We start from the raw sequence: 15,353 nt of genomic DNA on the forward strand, positions 1-15,353 counted from the left end.
AAAATTAGAAAAATGTGTCGAGATTACAATCTGTTGAAAAAAAAACTTTTCAGAATAATTAATTACGTCTTTCCTTGAATTTCTGTTTCGTAATAATTCAGCGGAAATGAAAAGATTTTACCCGAAATCGGTTAGTTACCAAGTAGTCATATATTATCATTAGTCAGTCAAATATTGATTTCGTATCAGTTATGAAGCTAAAGAGCAAATAGTTTTAAGTGAAACTCATTAATATATGCCATTATATTTGATTAAAGTGTAGCAAAAATTTCCCAGTTAAAAAAGTAAGGATCGAATGTATGTTGAATGTTTTTTCTGTTTCGGATAATGCACGACTCTATTTTAATCAACATAATAGATAGTGTCGACGATACGACAGTACTATCTTGAATGAAGCACCTATAACAATTGCTTTTCACATTAAACTTGAATCTGCGGAGACTAGAAGGAATGTATTTACCATTTCATTGTTGCTGAAACTGTTATTTCCTAGAAGTAACTTTTCTTTACCCATTCATGACTTAAAGTTTATCCATAATATTATAGTGGAAATATAACATGAATGTTGACATTTAATTAAAATATTTACAACGATTAGAGCAGAATTGCTATTAACTTCGTCATATAACACAAAAATACTTTCATCCCAAAATAAGTTTGTTTAAAACTTTAAATGTAACCTATAACTATTTTTAAGTCAAGCTAATTTAAATCTACTATTTATATTCCAGGTGAACCCAGGTCGTAAGGCATCGCTGAGTGGTATCAGAGAAGGCGATGTGATATCCTCTATCAATGGCCAGCCTACGAGAGCGATGAGCAACGCTGACGCCCACTCTATGCTGCGCTCCGCTGGACCCGTGCTGAGGCTAGGCCTTAATGAGTAAGTCTTATTGTGTCATCCTTAAATGTAAGAAAACAAAAAACTGCAGTATCGATAAGCATCTCTGTAAACTGGCCGCTCCATTGCTGTCTCCTCATAAAAAAAAACTGGGCAGCTTAGCACTGTTTATTAAGGAATCATTAGAAAGGAGTAAAAGAGGCAAGGAAAATTATTGCTTTCTTATAATCGTTTTGAATAATGGCGCAATAGTTTTTTTAACATCAAATCAGTTGTAATTATTACATTAACGTTATACTTTTTGTACATTTTTATATTGAAATTTTCATCCAATAATGTAAAGGAACCGTATCGTAGCGCTCAATGCGAAAGCTTAAAGCTACAATCAAGGTATTATCTGTAAGCGTATTCATACCTTCATAGGTAAAGCGCTCGCACGGAGCGAAATACGGCTGTCTGTTAATCCGATCACTCTTCCGCGCGTCGCACGAACATCGAATGCCACCCGTTCCGTAGATTAGGTCTAACGTAGATTGAGGCTCAGCCTTTGTGTCATGCTAATGGTCGGAATAAGAGAATGAACGATGGAATTCTGAAAATGCATGCATTTCTGATGTAACGTTCGTGTAGGTTGAACCAAATGATTCTGATTTAAGCGCTTGTTTTGTAATGCTTGTACTAATAACTTGTTTAATAATACAAATATGAATGTACCTTTTAGACTCAAAGTAGTAATAATATAGAGATGGATGATACATTTGATATTTATCTATGCGTAAAAAAAACGTTTTCTTTTTTCCCCAGGCTTATGTTAATTGAATCTCCAAAAAAACAAGCAAGTTGCGTACGTCAATAAAATTATGAATAACGACTGAAGTGAGCGACGTAAACTTCCTTATCACAAGGGCGCAAGAGTTTCACGAAACAAATATGACAACCGTTTATAAATTCCAGCCACTTTTAACGACCACCGGATGGCAGTCGGGGCAATTTGTTTTCGCCCACGTCATAAACTTTTATAATCTGCCTCGCTTACGAACGCCCGACGTTTTACAGAGTATTAAAACTTAGTTGAGCTTTAAAAAAACAAACGCACCCCGCAATTATTTTAAAGTTGCTAATTATTAGGACATTTCATAATCTAAGTTTTCTTTATTGGCAGAGACAAGGAGATGTCGCCACGGAGAAGGTCTATTGGTAGAGCCAGCGACTTGAGGAGTAAGTATTTCGGAACAATACTTAGCTTAGCTAACTGATATATACAAACAGAAGTGTATGTCTACAATGTCAGTGTCACTGTTATAAATGTATTATTGTAATAAAAGACACGCTAATGATACCATTTGGTTATCTACACATTCGTTTAAGTAGGGGGCTAAACGTTCGCAACGATTATTACTGCCTCAATCGTAGGCCGGATTAACTGGCATCCCTCGCCTAATGGGAAAGCGATGCTCGTTTTATCTGTGACTGTATATTCATTACTTCAAATTCGATGTTTTTAAATTGTTATGATTAAACGGTGCGAGACAATTCATTTTATTTGTTTGCGGGACTGGACTTTATTGGATTTTTAATAAAAAAATAAAATGTACAGAAAAAAAATTGACATGCTTGATCGATATCTTTTCATAAATTAGTTTTCAAATGTAGGTTTCTTATTTAGTTAATCTATAAAGAATTCATCTATTTCAGGGTCATCGCACTTACTGTCGGAAATAAACAACGACGTACCGATTCCGCAAGCCCCGGTGTATGCAACCATACGACCGGCCAAGACATCGCAGCATCGACCGCCGTCATCTCTCACCTCTCTACCAGCCGCGTTAAACGCTACAGATCATATAAGATCAGAGACGCCTAGAGTGGAACCAATACAATTCCATCCTACGAACCCCTTTTATACATTACCGTCAAATTATTCAAGTGCTTCCAAACTGCCAGTTCCAAATGGAAGAGCTTCGCTCTCAGGCCTAGATAGAAGTAGAACACAAAGTAAATTTAAAGATAATTTAATACAAAACGAATACGACTCGGATCTCAGATCACCTTCCTATTTCTCATTAATGAACGACTCTGGTCCTCATAGTACTATATTTTCAAATCACAATGACACAGGAAATACGAACGGATATAACTCGGAGGCATTAAAATTGCCTCGAAGCAATAAAGATAGTCCCTTCGTACGTGATAGTAATTTAAAGATTCACGAACCGTCTAGTGAAATAAAATTACATGAAAAAAATCCATTTAAAATGAAAAGAAACAGTGACCCCTTTGATAAATTTCTGCGCAGTAATGGTAAAAACGATGAAAATTTAAGAACCGAAAACACGACAATACCGATATCAATAAGTGATAGTGATCTTCATAAAAACGAACAAGAAATAAATCGCATATCTGTTACCGAGCACGAAGTCAGCGAAACAGAAGAAATAAAGACTATTAAGAAAATTGTAATGAACGGATCTACCGACAACGTTAACCAATTGGATAGTGAAAATTTAAGACATGGATTAAATGAGGATAAGTCACCAGCCACCGAGCATTATATTAAAGTACAGTATTCACCGAAAAACGAACAAATAAATAGCAAATCGACATTTAACTCAAACAACTATGAAGCGTACGGGAAGTACAGAAACGAATCAACTATTTTAAAAGAAAATCAGCCGCAAGATGTACGTGGCAACATTTTTTCTCCAGGTAAGTTTATAATTCGTTAAGAACAGAATTGGAAAACACATTTTTGATATAAATTTACAAAGACAGATAATTATTTCTAGATTTATTTGTTAAATAATCATGTTTTTAATTATTGTTTCGATTCCTTAATTGTATATAAATATTCCAATTATGTTATTTCATAGTTTAACACACAATTTCACTTGCTTATTATACGGGGTAAAAATGTCCTACTCAGCGCGTTCAATTTGTTTACAATAAAAATAGTGTTTTCTTTACGTACACAACAGATCAAACATTCTAGGAAAGAGAGCGTTTTGATGTTAGCAAAAATGCTCTGAATTTTATCAAGGTAACCTAGAAGTATACAAAGTTATTTTCAGAATATTAAACATAACGCTTTATTTTAAACAGTGTAACATTTAACGAAAGAAATTAAAAGAGTTTGAGACTAATTTTGACTTGATTAATCGCGTCCCACTTGGTAAACTTCGTGATACGTAGATATTGCGTGATACTATAAGAACTAGCATTAAGTGTTTTAAGGTATTACATTTTAATTAGTGTTCATACGTCCTCGTCATTTATCTCACTAATTTTGTGTTCTTACAAAACTTTGCTGTGTTAAAATGCCAGGCGCTGGCAAACAATTTATAAACTTGTAAAATTATTGCCTTAAACTAATTATTATAGTAAATTTTAAAAAATGTGTGACATGATACTCGTACATAATACATGTAACCTATTATTACATACTAATAACGACGCCTGCTGAGTAAAAATAGCCATAATTCAGATAAAATAGAATACTATTTTTTCCTTCTAAATTAATATTTTTCTTTATGTATTCGGTATGATATTAATTAGTGTTGTTTCCGTTGAAACTGGTCTTATAGTATTTCTATCGTAGCCGACATTAAATTAATTATCGGAGTGTAGTTAAGTTGGCGAGATCGCTTTTGTTTTGCGCTTCGTAGAGCTAGGGCAGTGTATTGTGGCACTTCATTCGAGGGCGTATTGTTAGAGACGGCTAAGAACAATTGGCGCGGATTAATAACTAGCTGTATAAGAATTTTCTATTGCCAATAATAAATGAAGCAAATACGAAGAGCGGCTTGGGTATCTTGCTCTAATACATTCGAGTGCTGGGTTATAATTTATAGAAGTATATTGAACTGGTTACTTTTATCAATACTTAGTAATACGTTTATAGTTACCGTCCAATTTTGAATGCGATTAGTTAATCATATCACCAGGTATGTTATCATACTGCATTTATGTCTTTGACGTGTAATATTACATTCGATTACAAGGGAAAAGGATGCCAGAACATGTTTGTGTTTGTACGAAAGAAAGTAATAAAGATTGAGATAGAGATAGAGTGTGCTACGGCAATTCTAAGGAAAAAAAATCAAATTAAAAACTGAAAGTCAAAAAAATATGAACTTAAAATTTGTATACATCCAGCCAGCCTTGAGAACAATTAATGATGTATTAAATATTGCCCTTTGTTTTCAACGACCTATTCTTTGGACGTGATATAGCGTTGATGTTCCAGACGGGTCAAGGTCTGGGCTTGTCAAGGTGTGGTGTTACGGTCGATAGGCTTTCTGAAGTCATAATCCTACGTCTTGAGCAGTACCGTCGACGACTTGATACGTTCTGCTAGATACTGTTGGGAATAGTCGTCTTTCAGTGTTCAAAAAATTTGAAATTAAAAAAAAACCAGTGCTATAGAAGTTCCAAAGTTGCCGGTTCTTTCAATACCATGGACGTGTAATGATACCATAAAGTAACAGTCTATGGTAGTAGTTATAATGAATTCTCCTTGTTTCGCGAGTGCACCTTACACATTTCACCCGGTGTCCGAATCTTCGGCAACTGAGAGTGATGACAGCACAGATTCGGGTCAAGAGAAGGTTGTCGGCGGTACACGAACGAAATACAACGATCCGAAACAAAGAACCATTAACAAAGTCAGCAAGAAGATTCTGAAAGCTATCGAAAGGTTAACTTGTAATTTGAAAAGGAATAAGAAGACGAAGAAGAATACGCCAATTTGTAAAGATGTCAAAGGTATTTTACAGTAAAGATTAGAATTTTATTTCAATTCTTTAAAGGAAATAATAGTCCCGAATAACATACGACAAGAGGTATATTAGTTATGTGAGTGGATTTATTGGTAGAATAACTTAAACAGAAAGAGGACAAACTAAATGAAAGTTACTTGTATTGCATTTGTAATTCAGAAGGAAAATTCAAATCGTGTGATAGTAATAGATGTTAACAATATTGTTAATCATTGTCTATCGTTTGCATTAAATATTTACTTACGTGTTTTGTAAAACAGTATTCAGTATACTGTTGTGATTTCATTTTATCTGAGCAATCATGATATCGTATGAGATAGTGAATATTTGATCAAAAGCAAGCATTTTGAATATCCCAGCTGAGTTTGCAAATTTAACGCTGCCTTGCAAAGTCCGGGGCTTGATTTCTTCAAATATTATGATAAAAAGGCCCTTCAATCTCGAGATATCTCAATAACATTGTTGATATAGGTCAACTCTATGCGATGTCTGGAATATTTTTGCAAGAACAATTCCTCTGCGAGTGTGAGGTTAATTAGCAACTGTCCGCGAGATCGCTAATGAAACTACTAATTCTATTATAACGAGAGCAAGCGTCTGTTGCTTCCTGTACTCATTTCAAATGTATATGAATCCTTAGAGATTAAAGCTATGTTATTATCATAGTCTATATTTGGATGGAATCAGATATGTTCGCAGTTTTTTTATACTTCATCCCTTAGATGGTTCGCACACTTGAGTGTAAAAAAATTGAATGGATAATTAATGTTGTACTGAACTCGTTGTTCTTGTTGTAAAAAGTCATTGCAATGTTACAAAATGATTAGAAATATGCAGAAATTATATACTACGAAATGCATGAAGTTCTCATATGACTCAAACAAAAAACGCATTGTTATCGTATTCTTTGACGTTGAAACGGGATGAAAAGCATATCAATTGGAACATCATAAGACTGCGCCGTGGAGCTAATGATTTTGTACGAAAACGTTTCACAGTTAAATATACAATGTAAATGTTACGTTGAATGATCGGAAACACACATACGCACATTGTGGCTATTTATTTGTATTGGGTCAATGCACCCGCATGCTGTAGGGCGGTACAACAATCCATACACGGTCCGATACGGCCAGCGAAATGCGAAAATAAGGCACGTTTGCTTTTGTAAATATCTCGCTATGTTGACACTACGTTGAAATTAATTAACCATAACTTTATACGCCGTGATTTAGAGTTCATAAATGGTAGAATTAGGCAAGCCTCATAAACAACAGAGGGACGAGGCGACATTTAAGAAATAAGTGTATTTTCTTCATCTCGTCATATATTTATATTACACCAATAACCAACATTACGGCTATTCGAACACATCGAATGGTATTCATATATTTAAATTGGCAATGCCAAAGATGCTTTTGATCCATTTTAATGGATTTTAATGGAAATTAAAATATTTTTAAATATTTTCCAACTTTTACGAGTAGTTTTAAATTGGGTATTAAAGGTGCAATGATTCGTAAAACTCCTTCAATGTGTGCTGATTACAGGAGCAATGCTACACTATGGTATTAGCCTGTCACCGGATACATTATGTTAATTTTTACTGCGTAAACTTATTGTAGAGGGTGTACCCACGCATTGCGCCACTGACAGCCAGAGTTCCGTCCATTTTATTGACAAGGCTTTCCTCGCTCCAATGATAACATATAACGAACAAAATTCGGACAATGACGTTCTTGCATAAGAACTATTGACAATTCTCCTGTTGCGCGAGTCCACATAAACAGATGTAGGTTTATAGATATTTTAAATTTCAATTTTTTATAAATGTCAACTTATACTGGTTTAGCATGAAAAACTTAATTGAAAAGTGAAACTTTGTTATGTCTTCTTGACAAGGGTATTTTCTCTACATGACCTCTGCTGAATCGCTTATGCAGCCAAGACCAATGTTTATGAAATTAAGCAGCTAATATCAGCTAGGTATTCCCGGGAAAAGCAATAACACCCCGTCAGTTAGGAAATATAAACGATCGGAAACAAATGTGAAACAATTTGAAATCTACAATTAATAATAATCAAGGCAACAGTGACAAATTGCCTTTACTTTACCTGGCCTTCTTTTGATCGCTTAATAAAACTGAACTGAATGGACAGAGCAACGTGTCGCGCTATGATGGATGATTGTAACACAATGGCCATTAACTGTGCAACATTTGGACTGACTGGTGACTACCGGCACACCTTGTCTATGCATATTGTATGTCAATCAGGGAACACGCGGGTTAATAGGTAACGACCCACATTGTGTTCAGACAGTTAAAATGATTTACAGTACAGGGGACGTTACATTTTCAACTGTAACTCGGAACTGATACAAATATTCCATACTAGGTTTTACTTGTGACTTCGACCGTACAAAATTAAGTAGTTTATGTGTTCTATCAGACCATCTTCTACATCTCTGCACAAATTTCATCGGGATTCGTTGAGTTGTTCTGGAGATTTTTTCTAACAAACATCCGTCTTTCCATGCATCTAAACTTTTACATTTATATTAGTAAGATTACGATGGTTTCTATGTAAACAATATATGCAAAGGAAATATTACAAGATATAATTAAAGAACCTAGGTATGGTTACGCGGTATATAAAAGCGAGTACAAAAGACAACCGATATCTAAAATTCCTTTTTATTTTATTTTATTCTTCAAAGTAATAAGTGTTAAAGATCTATAAAGTTGCAAGATTTACGCAGAATCCATTGATTGGTCAAAGAAGTACAATAGATAAACGTATTTGAAAATCTTTAGGTGGTTCTTACTTTTCATCAACTTACTATAATCTAAGAAGATATGAAAAGATGCTCGTATATCCATTTACAATAATACAGTGTAATACAACAAACATTGAAATTTATCTAAACAATTGCAGTAGAGCAACAGAGAGTGCGGTATAACGATAGTTCAGTTCCGCTTTGGATCACATGTTTACGTAATAGTTTCTCAATGCGAGTCGAATCAAACTGCTCTATATCGGTTCCGACTAATGCATGATTCTCGTACAACTTGTAGTTATTACTTCAGTTTTGTATTACAATATGGATTATGGGAAAATATTACACATATTGGTTCGATTTCAAAACATAATTTTGTCTTTTTCATCTGATTTCTGATACGTCTACAATAAATGCAGAAAACGTAATTTTTAAGAAGAGAAAAAATGTGATTGTTCATTAAACTTTTTTTATGTAATACGAGAGATGACAGTATGTTTTTTTTTAATTGTTTCAAATGTAGAAACCCAGGGTATTGACATAGTAATCTGGTTCTGTCAAATACAGCAAAGTTGTGCTGAATTTAATTTGCGGCTGTTTCAATTGCATTTCCAGTTCTACGAATTGTACAATAGCTTCAACTCTATCTAAATGAAATATTAACTATGACATTTCATTTATTCTTAACTAGCTTTCTCCCGCGACTCTGTCCGTAAGAATTTAAAAAAAATAATAGCGAGAAGCCTATGTGTTCTTCCATACTATCATATAAATAAATTCCAAAATTCATCGAGATCCGTTCAGCCGTTTAGGCTACAAACTGTAACAAACATCCTTCCATCCATCCATCTAAACTTTCGCATTTATAGTTTATTCTTTATTGTGTTAAAGTTAATTTTAAATAGTTTACCTTTTCCTAGAAATTAAGAGTTACTGATAATCATTGAAACATAACTTTGTTTTAAATTTAAATATAATAATTTAAGTAAACCTTTTTTGTATTCATGTAAACATAATATTCAAACGAAGAGTCCCTAATGGACACCACTTAAATTATTATACACGCAACCTAATCTCATTGCGACACCCGCCAACAAAATTAACAAATATACCTTAAATCACTTAAAAACTTTACTTTGGTCGTAAATAATATTTGTTTTATTTCATTTGTGAACAGGTTTTAGAAAATAAAGCAATGTTTATGTTACAATAAATTCAGACAGCAGGCTTCCATTTTAATTCGCATTAAAATAACGAAAAAGCTTTCCAAACCCATACTTGATAGCTCGCATAACTTCAACAGGGTTAACTATGGATCCCTCTTTCATTTTTAATGAATAATTAATTAAGAGGATGTAGGTCACACATAACAAACTTTACTTTAGTAAACATTTCTTGACCACTAAAATCGAAGTTTTCTCACATTGACTCAATAATTCTTCGAAAGGATACACCTGTGATCGACTTCACATTGGGACAGCGGGTCAAACATTATATTACGACATCGAACTGATGGCACCGGTGTTTAGTACAGCGTGTCGTAATCAGTACACAAAGCGGGCATTTTATTGTGAGTTACATACAGAAAGTAGTATTATGATCGTGTGCCCTGTCACAGTCGAACTCGGGACCGCACCGGTGCTGTCCTCTCTACAATTAGTTACGAATTACGAACTAATAACGGGATAAATATTGACGATTACGTGATTAACCGTCGAGCAGAGGCGATTGGAAAAGAGATTAGGTAAGTTTGAAACTATTTCAAGTTTTTGTCGTTCTTGACATTGACAATGTCTGATTTGTTTAGGTGATTCGTTTTTTTAGTAAATGTTTTTATGATACCACTATTAGTAAAGGCGCTACATAATACATTAACTTACGACTTTGAAATTACGTTGTATAGACCTCATAGATCCTTGGACATAATAAAACTGGCATACACTCCTAACCTACACACATGTTAGTGTGTAGGTTAGGAGTGTATCTTTTCCATTATTTTAGTCCAATCCGAGGATGAAGTAACAGCCATAAGTAGTTTGCACGTTTTTAATTTAGATAGAAAACCAAACGAAATCTTTGTTTTCCTTCTCTACCATAGAAAGGAACGATTTTATTTATATTCAAATGTAATTTACTGAAGTATGCACAAACACTTCACAGCATTTTCAGTAGTAATATCTTGTTCATTGAAACAGAGAAATTCGATAGGACGCTATAATTCGTTCGGTATACGAAGCGTATCGGGTTGATTTCATCGTAAACGAAGTGAGAAGTTGCCGGCTCTGTCGCTTTCGTCACTTCAACTCCTCGAAAAATAAACTCGACGTTTCGACGAGTACACTCCTACGTTTAAGTTATTGACATGCTGGAATTCCTTTAGACGTTTAATCGCATCATCTAAAATTTAAGTAATATAAGGTAAATTTCATCTATCTTAACTTGTGTCTCTTACTTAGAAGCATCAAAAGCCATAGTTAGATAGTAGTAATGTAAATCGTGATCTGATAAAGTGATCGTGGGTTTAATTCTGAACCACATTCCCTGAGTTTAGTTGGTATTGTTACAAGTGATGAAATTAATAGGATATCATCACTTTTTTACGTCTACGAATTCAAATTATTATCTATACTATTATAATAAAACAATCACTTCTTTGTTGCCTAAGATGTCAGCAATTACAACGTATATTTGAATAATCCTTTTTTTATTACAAAGCCCTACACTTACATCACGCTTTAGCATATATATTTTCACGCCATTAAACTTAGTGGGTAAATATTTTGGATATTAACCCTCTAAGTTTAATGGCTGCCAACATCAAGAAAACAAGATTGCCAAGGTTTGTCATGTCATTTTGACATTTGCTATTGATAATTTTACAAATGTAAAAAATACAATAAAATTCTCATAATTTCATGCGGATGAAGCCGCACGGAAACAGCTAGTATCAAATAAAAGTAAAGCTTTCGTGGTGGCAACAAAGTATGACTCAGTACAATGTATCGCTCTTAGTATCAATAAATACTTGGAATCAAACCCAATTGGTGTTCATTAGATTTTAATTTTAGACTTATGCGAATAAGGTGTTGAAAGTAAAATACTGGGAAATATCGAGAGAACATTAAGCTATGAGTTGTTGAAGTGACATCATTCACTTTATTTCGAATAATTCTATTTACTAAAGCTAGATAATTTCATGACCTAAAGAAAGCTTTGCTTTTGTTGTCTATCTATCATACTTTTCATACTGACATTATAAATACGAAAGTTTAGATGGATGGATGGATGTTTGTTAGAGTTTGTAGCCTAAACGGTTGAACGGTTTTCTATGAAATTTTCGTATAGATGTAGAGGATAGTCTTGAAGAACACATAATCTACTCACTTTTGTTTTTAATTAGACGCGGACGGAGGCGTGGGTGAAAGTTAGTATTTAATAAATAAGTTAATTACAATCTGACTACTGAAAAAAGGATGCAGGAATCGTATGAAGTGAAACTTAACACTCAGTGAAAGTGACGGACAAGAATATTAAAAGTTAGTCTTTTTGAATATCTGGATTATATTACGAATATTTTTCAAGTAATACCGGTATTTTTGAATGTTCCGACGAATATGAATCAAGTATGTTTGTTTACGAGAGCAGTAACAGCTTCAGTTTGACTTATGTACATTGTAGTGCTGTTTGCCAACAAATATTTGCCCCGAGCAATATTTTGATACAAACGTAAACTGTTTTATCTACTATATTAAGAATATAGACGAAGTATTTGTTTTATGCTTTCATGTAAAGATATTCCAATGAAATAAGATATAAATTCATGTATCTACTTTTTTAATCTCTTTTTAAGACTATTTCTGGTCTTATTGTTAATGATATTTCATTTATGAGATTTATAATTAATCTGGAAGATGTTTTGATTAAAGCTAAAATGTAAATTTAATGCAAAATCATATAAAAGTAGTTTTTTTTTAACTTTTTTTTCGGTTAAACTAATACGCTCTTGTTTTGTTTGGTTATTCTATTCTACATCATGTTAGTATTCCGTACGTATATTTGCGTACATTCTGCTCTAAATGATGTTTCATTATCGAAATGAAAAAGCATATTGATTTACGAATCCATTTAATAATACGCGTATTTTCATTGAGTTGCCTTGTTATTTTATTTTTAAAACAGATATTCTATTTATAGCAACCACTTGTTTGTTAAAATTTGGGTCAGTGGTTTCCGTTCGTAGCGGTAATCAAATAATTTAGAGAAACTTAAGACTTTAATCATAGAGAGGCCTCAAATAATAATAGATCTACTTTTAATAAATGTTTGAGGTAATCTCTTGATTAGAATTATTTGTATTCATGATGTGGCCTGTAGATACAAAAGCATTGGCATTACGTTTATAACGCTTGTTTTCTTTGATAAATTTCAATACATGAACACTTGTAAGTGAGGAATCGTGTACTTTATCGACAGCATTCTATTCAAAACATATACAAAATGTGTAAACCAATATTTAAAGAATAAGGCCATCGACCTCTTTCTTTATACACTTGATTTACAAAACAATTGTATGAACAAAAGAGAAACGTTGAGCGTCCAAATTGTATCTTTAGCAAATCTTATACAGGACTAGTAATAAATTTCAAGTGGCTGACAACATTTCGCGTGGGTACAATTCAAGAAAATGGTCCGCGGGATGATGGGCCATTTGAGACAAAACGGTGATATTTCACTCTTGCACATTCAGGCCAAGGTGTATAAATTGTTGACAATGCTTTTAAGTGTAAGTACATTGTATCATGTACATACAAATTAGTCTTTTAAAGTGATTATTGTTACTTTTTGAATTATTTAATTTAAATACGACAGATCGATACGAGGCAATCATAAAATGTTGTTGTCATTAGAAAATGTAGAGACGCGTACAATGAAAGTCTTTGCTCACATACTTCGAAAGATCTCTTTACAATCTGTTTGAATGTGTATATCTTTGTTTATTTACCTTAACCAGTAAGTTATTAAGATTACATTTCTACTAAAAGTCTATCACAAAGTTACTTTTGAAAGGGGTAGGTGTTAAAACGTATGATAACTTTTAAAGTGTTAACCATCTAAAGGAATTTTGCACAGGAAACAAAACTTTAACACCATTTTTGTCGTATTGGTCATATAAACAAAAATCTCTTGTTTTTAATACAGAAATTAATCGTCAGGTATTTTTTAAAGTCGTCTTTAAATTGCAATAGTTACATTTAATAAAAGAAAAAATCTAAAAGCTGGCAATGTCAGATTCTGTTCGCTTATAACTATTTTGATATTATCTTTAGAATGCATTTTGTTTTATAGAGATGACGTATTAAGACTATTTAGGGCCTGTCCCACCAAATTATAAATCGCTGATAACAATCCAACGTGTAAAATATGTGATGGAAATATCGGGTTTGTTCCCTTTTCTGACAGTGACGTCTAACTAAGCTAAGACTAAGCCTCTATCAGCCAGTGGTGGGACAGGCCCTTAAAGTCATAATTTTAAAACTATCCAGTAGGCCTGGTGAATTCATTTTATACTTAGTATCCTTTGTTACGCAGTGGACACATCGAGCAGCAAATCAGTCGCCACGAAGCCCCCTCTAAAGTCACCGAGCACCCCCTCCACGCCCCACAGTCTGCCGAAACGTGAGTAACCATAACACCATTGTTTTGACTACATGTATGCACATTTAAAAGGTCAACGCCTGTAAAAAACCTGAAGACAAAAACAGAAATGTTAAAAATTACGCACAATATCAACACCTGTGGTTAGGTTTTTTAAACAAAAATAGGGACATAACCACAAAATGTAAAGATTGGATATGTATAGCTATAAAGATAGAGGAAGACCGAAGAAAGTATGGATGGATTGTGTGAAAGAGCTTAAGAAGAGAGTGGATTCAGATTCAGATATGACGGCTGATAGATACGTATGGAATACATTAATAAATAAATTATCAATCGAAAATATAATAGAAATTTCATGAAATATTTGTCATTAGATTCTATTAAGCATTATCATGAGATTTTTTATAGGAAACAAGATAGTAAAATTACACATAAATTCTCATGTCTTATTAAAAAACTATAACGAATGAATCACCCTTAGCCCCAGTTCGTGTTTCTGTAATACGAAACTCAGTAAGGACCGGACCGCTCACAGTATAAGCGTTGTCAGCCTCAAATGGTGTCAAAGTATAATTGAATTTAACACTAAATTGACCCAACTAGTTTAACGGGTCATCTGATCACGCGTAAACAATTTTTACTTTAGACAAGACAGTATCGTATTAAAGTTCTTTACTCGTTAGTTTTGACTTATGTTTACTTTACTTGACAACTTGTAAACTGATTTAAAACAATCATTAAGTTTACAAAAACTTTAGTTAACTTTTTCTTTAAATTATCTGATATAAGCAGATTCCATTTTGTTTCCATTCAGCTAATTTAGGACCTTCGTAAAATTCTCAGTACATATAAAGCTTCGCAAATAGCTTTAAAGAGTAAACAAGAAAATAAAAAATACAAACCAGGCTGCCAAGATTTTGACACGAATTATTCCAAAGTGAAACAAACGTGACAAAATTACATGATGAGTATATAATATGTACGAGTAGGTATGTCCTTAGGTTATTTTAATATTAGCAAGTAAAATTGCGCGGTTCACGATACGATGACCTCGTTTCTTTGTACCCTTTAGATCGTCCAGAATATATGAATTAGAATAACGTATTTCAGATGAACATTTTTTTTATTATTTCTATATTTATGAAATGTTTGATGGATACTCTTAGAATTATACGCAGACAAAATGAAAAATCGTTTTTTAACAAATTATAGAAATAATACCTCATTACTGTGTTAATTTTTTGACTATGGTTCAAGCATAAATTATAATGTAGAGAATTTTTTTGTATTTTCGTATGTA

The 15,353-nt window shown here is 33.2% G+C and overlaps 1 protein-coding gene across 1 annotated transcript in view; it reads left to right on the plus strand.

The window, feature by feature from the left end:
• LOC106103476 (PDZ and LIM domain protein 4-like) overlaps positions 1-14,079 on the plus strand; it is a 21,073-nt gene extending 6,994 nt beyond the window's left edge. Inside the window, exons 2-6 of the mRNA XM_013283257.1 lie at positions 732-883; positions 2,004-2,059; positions 2,537-2,753; positions 3,138-3,547; positions 13,985-14,079. Of these exons, the coding sequence (XP_013138711.1) occupies positions 732-883; positions 2,004-2,059; positions 2,537-2,753; positions 3,138-3,547; positions 13,985-14,079 (930 nt within the window). The remainder of the gene's footprint in view (positions 1-731; positions 884-2,003; positions 2,060-2,536; positions 2,754-3,137; positions 3,548-13,984) is intronic.
• The last annotated feature ends 1,274 nt before the right edge of the window (positions 14,080-15,353 follow it).

The sequence above is a fragment of the Papilio polytes genome, unplaced genomic scaffold (assembly GCF_000836215.1).
Source record: "Papilio polytes unplaced genomic scaffold, Ppol_1.0 DF823731.1, whole genome shotgun sequence".
Lineage (NCBI taxonomy): Eukaryota > Metazoa > Arthropoda > Insecta > Lepidoptera > Papilionidae > Papilio > Papilio polytes.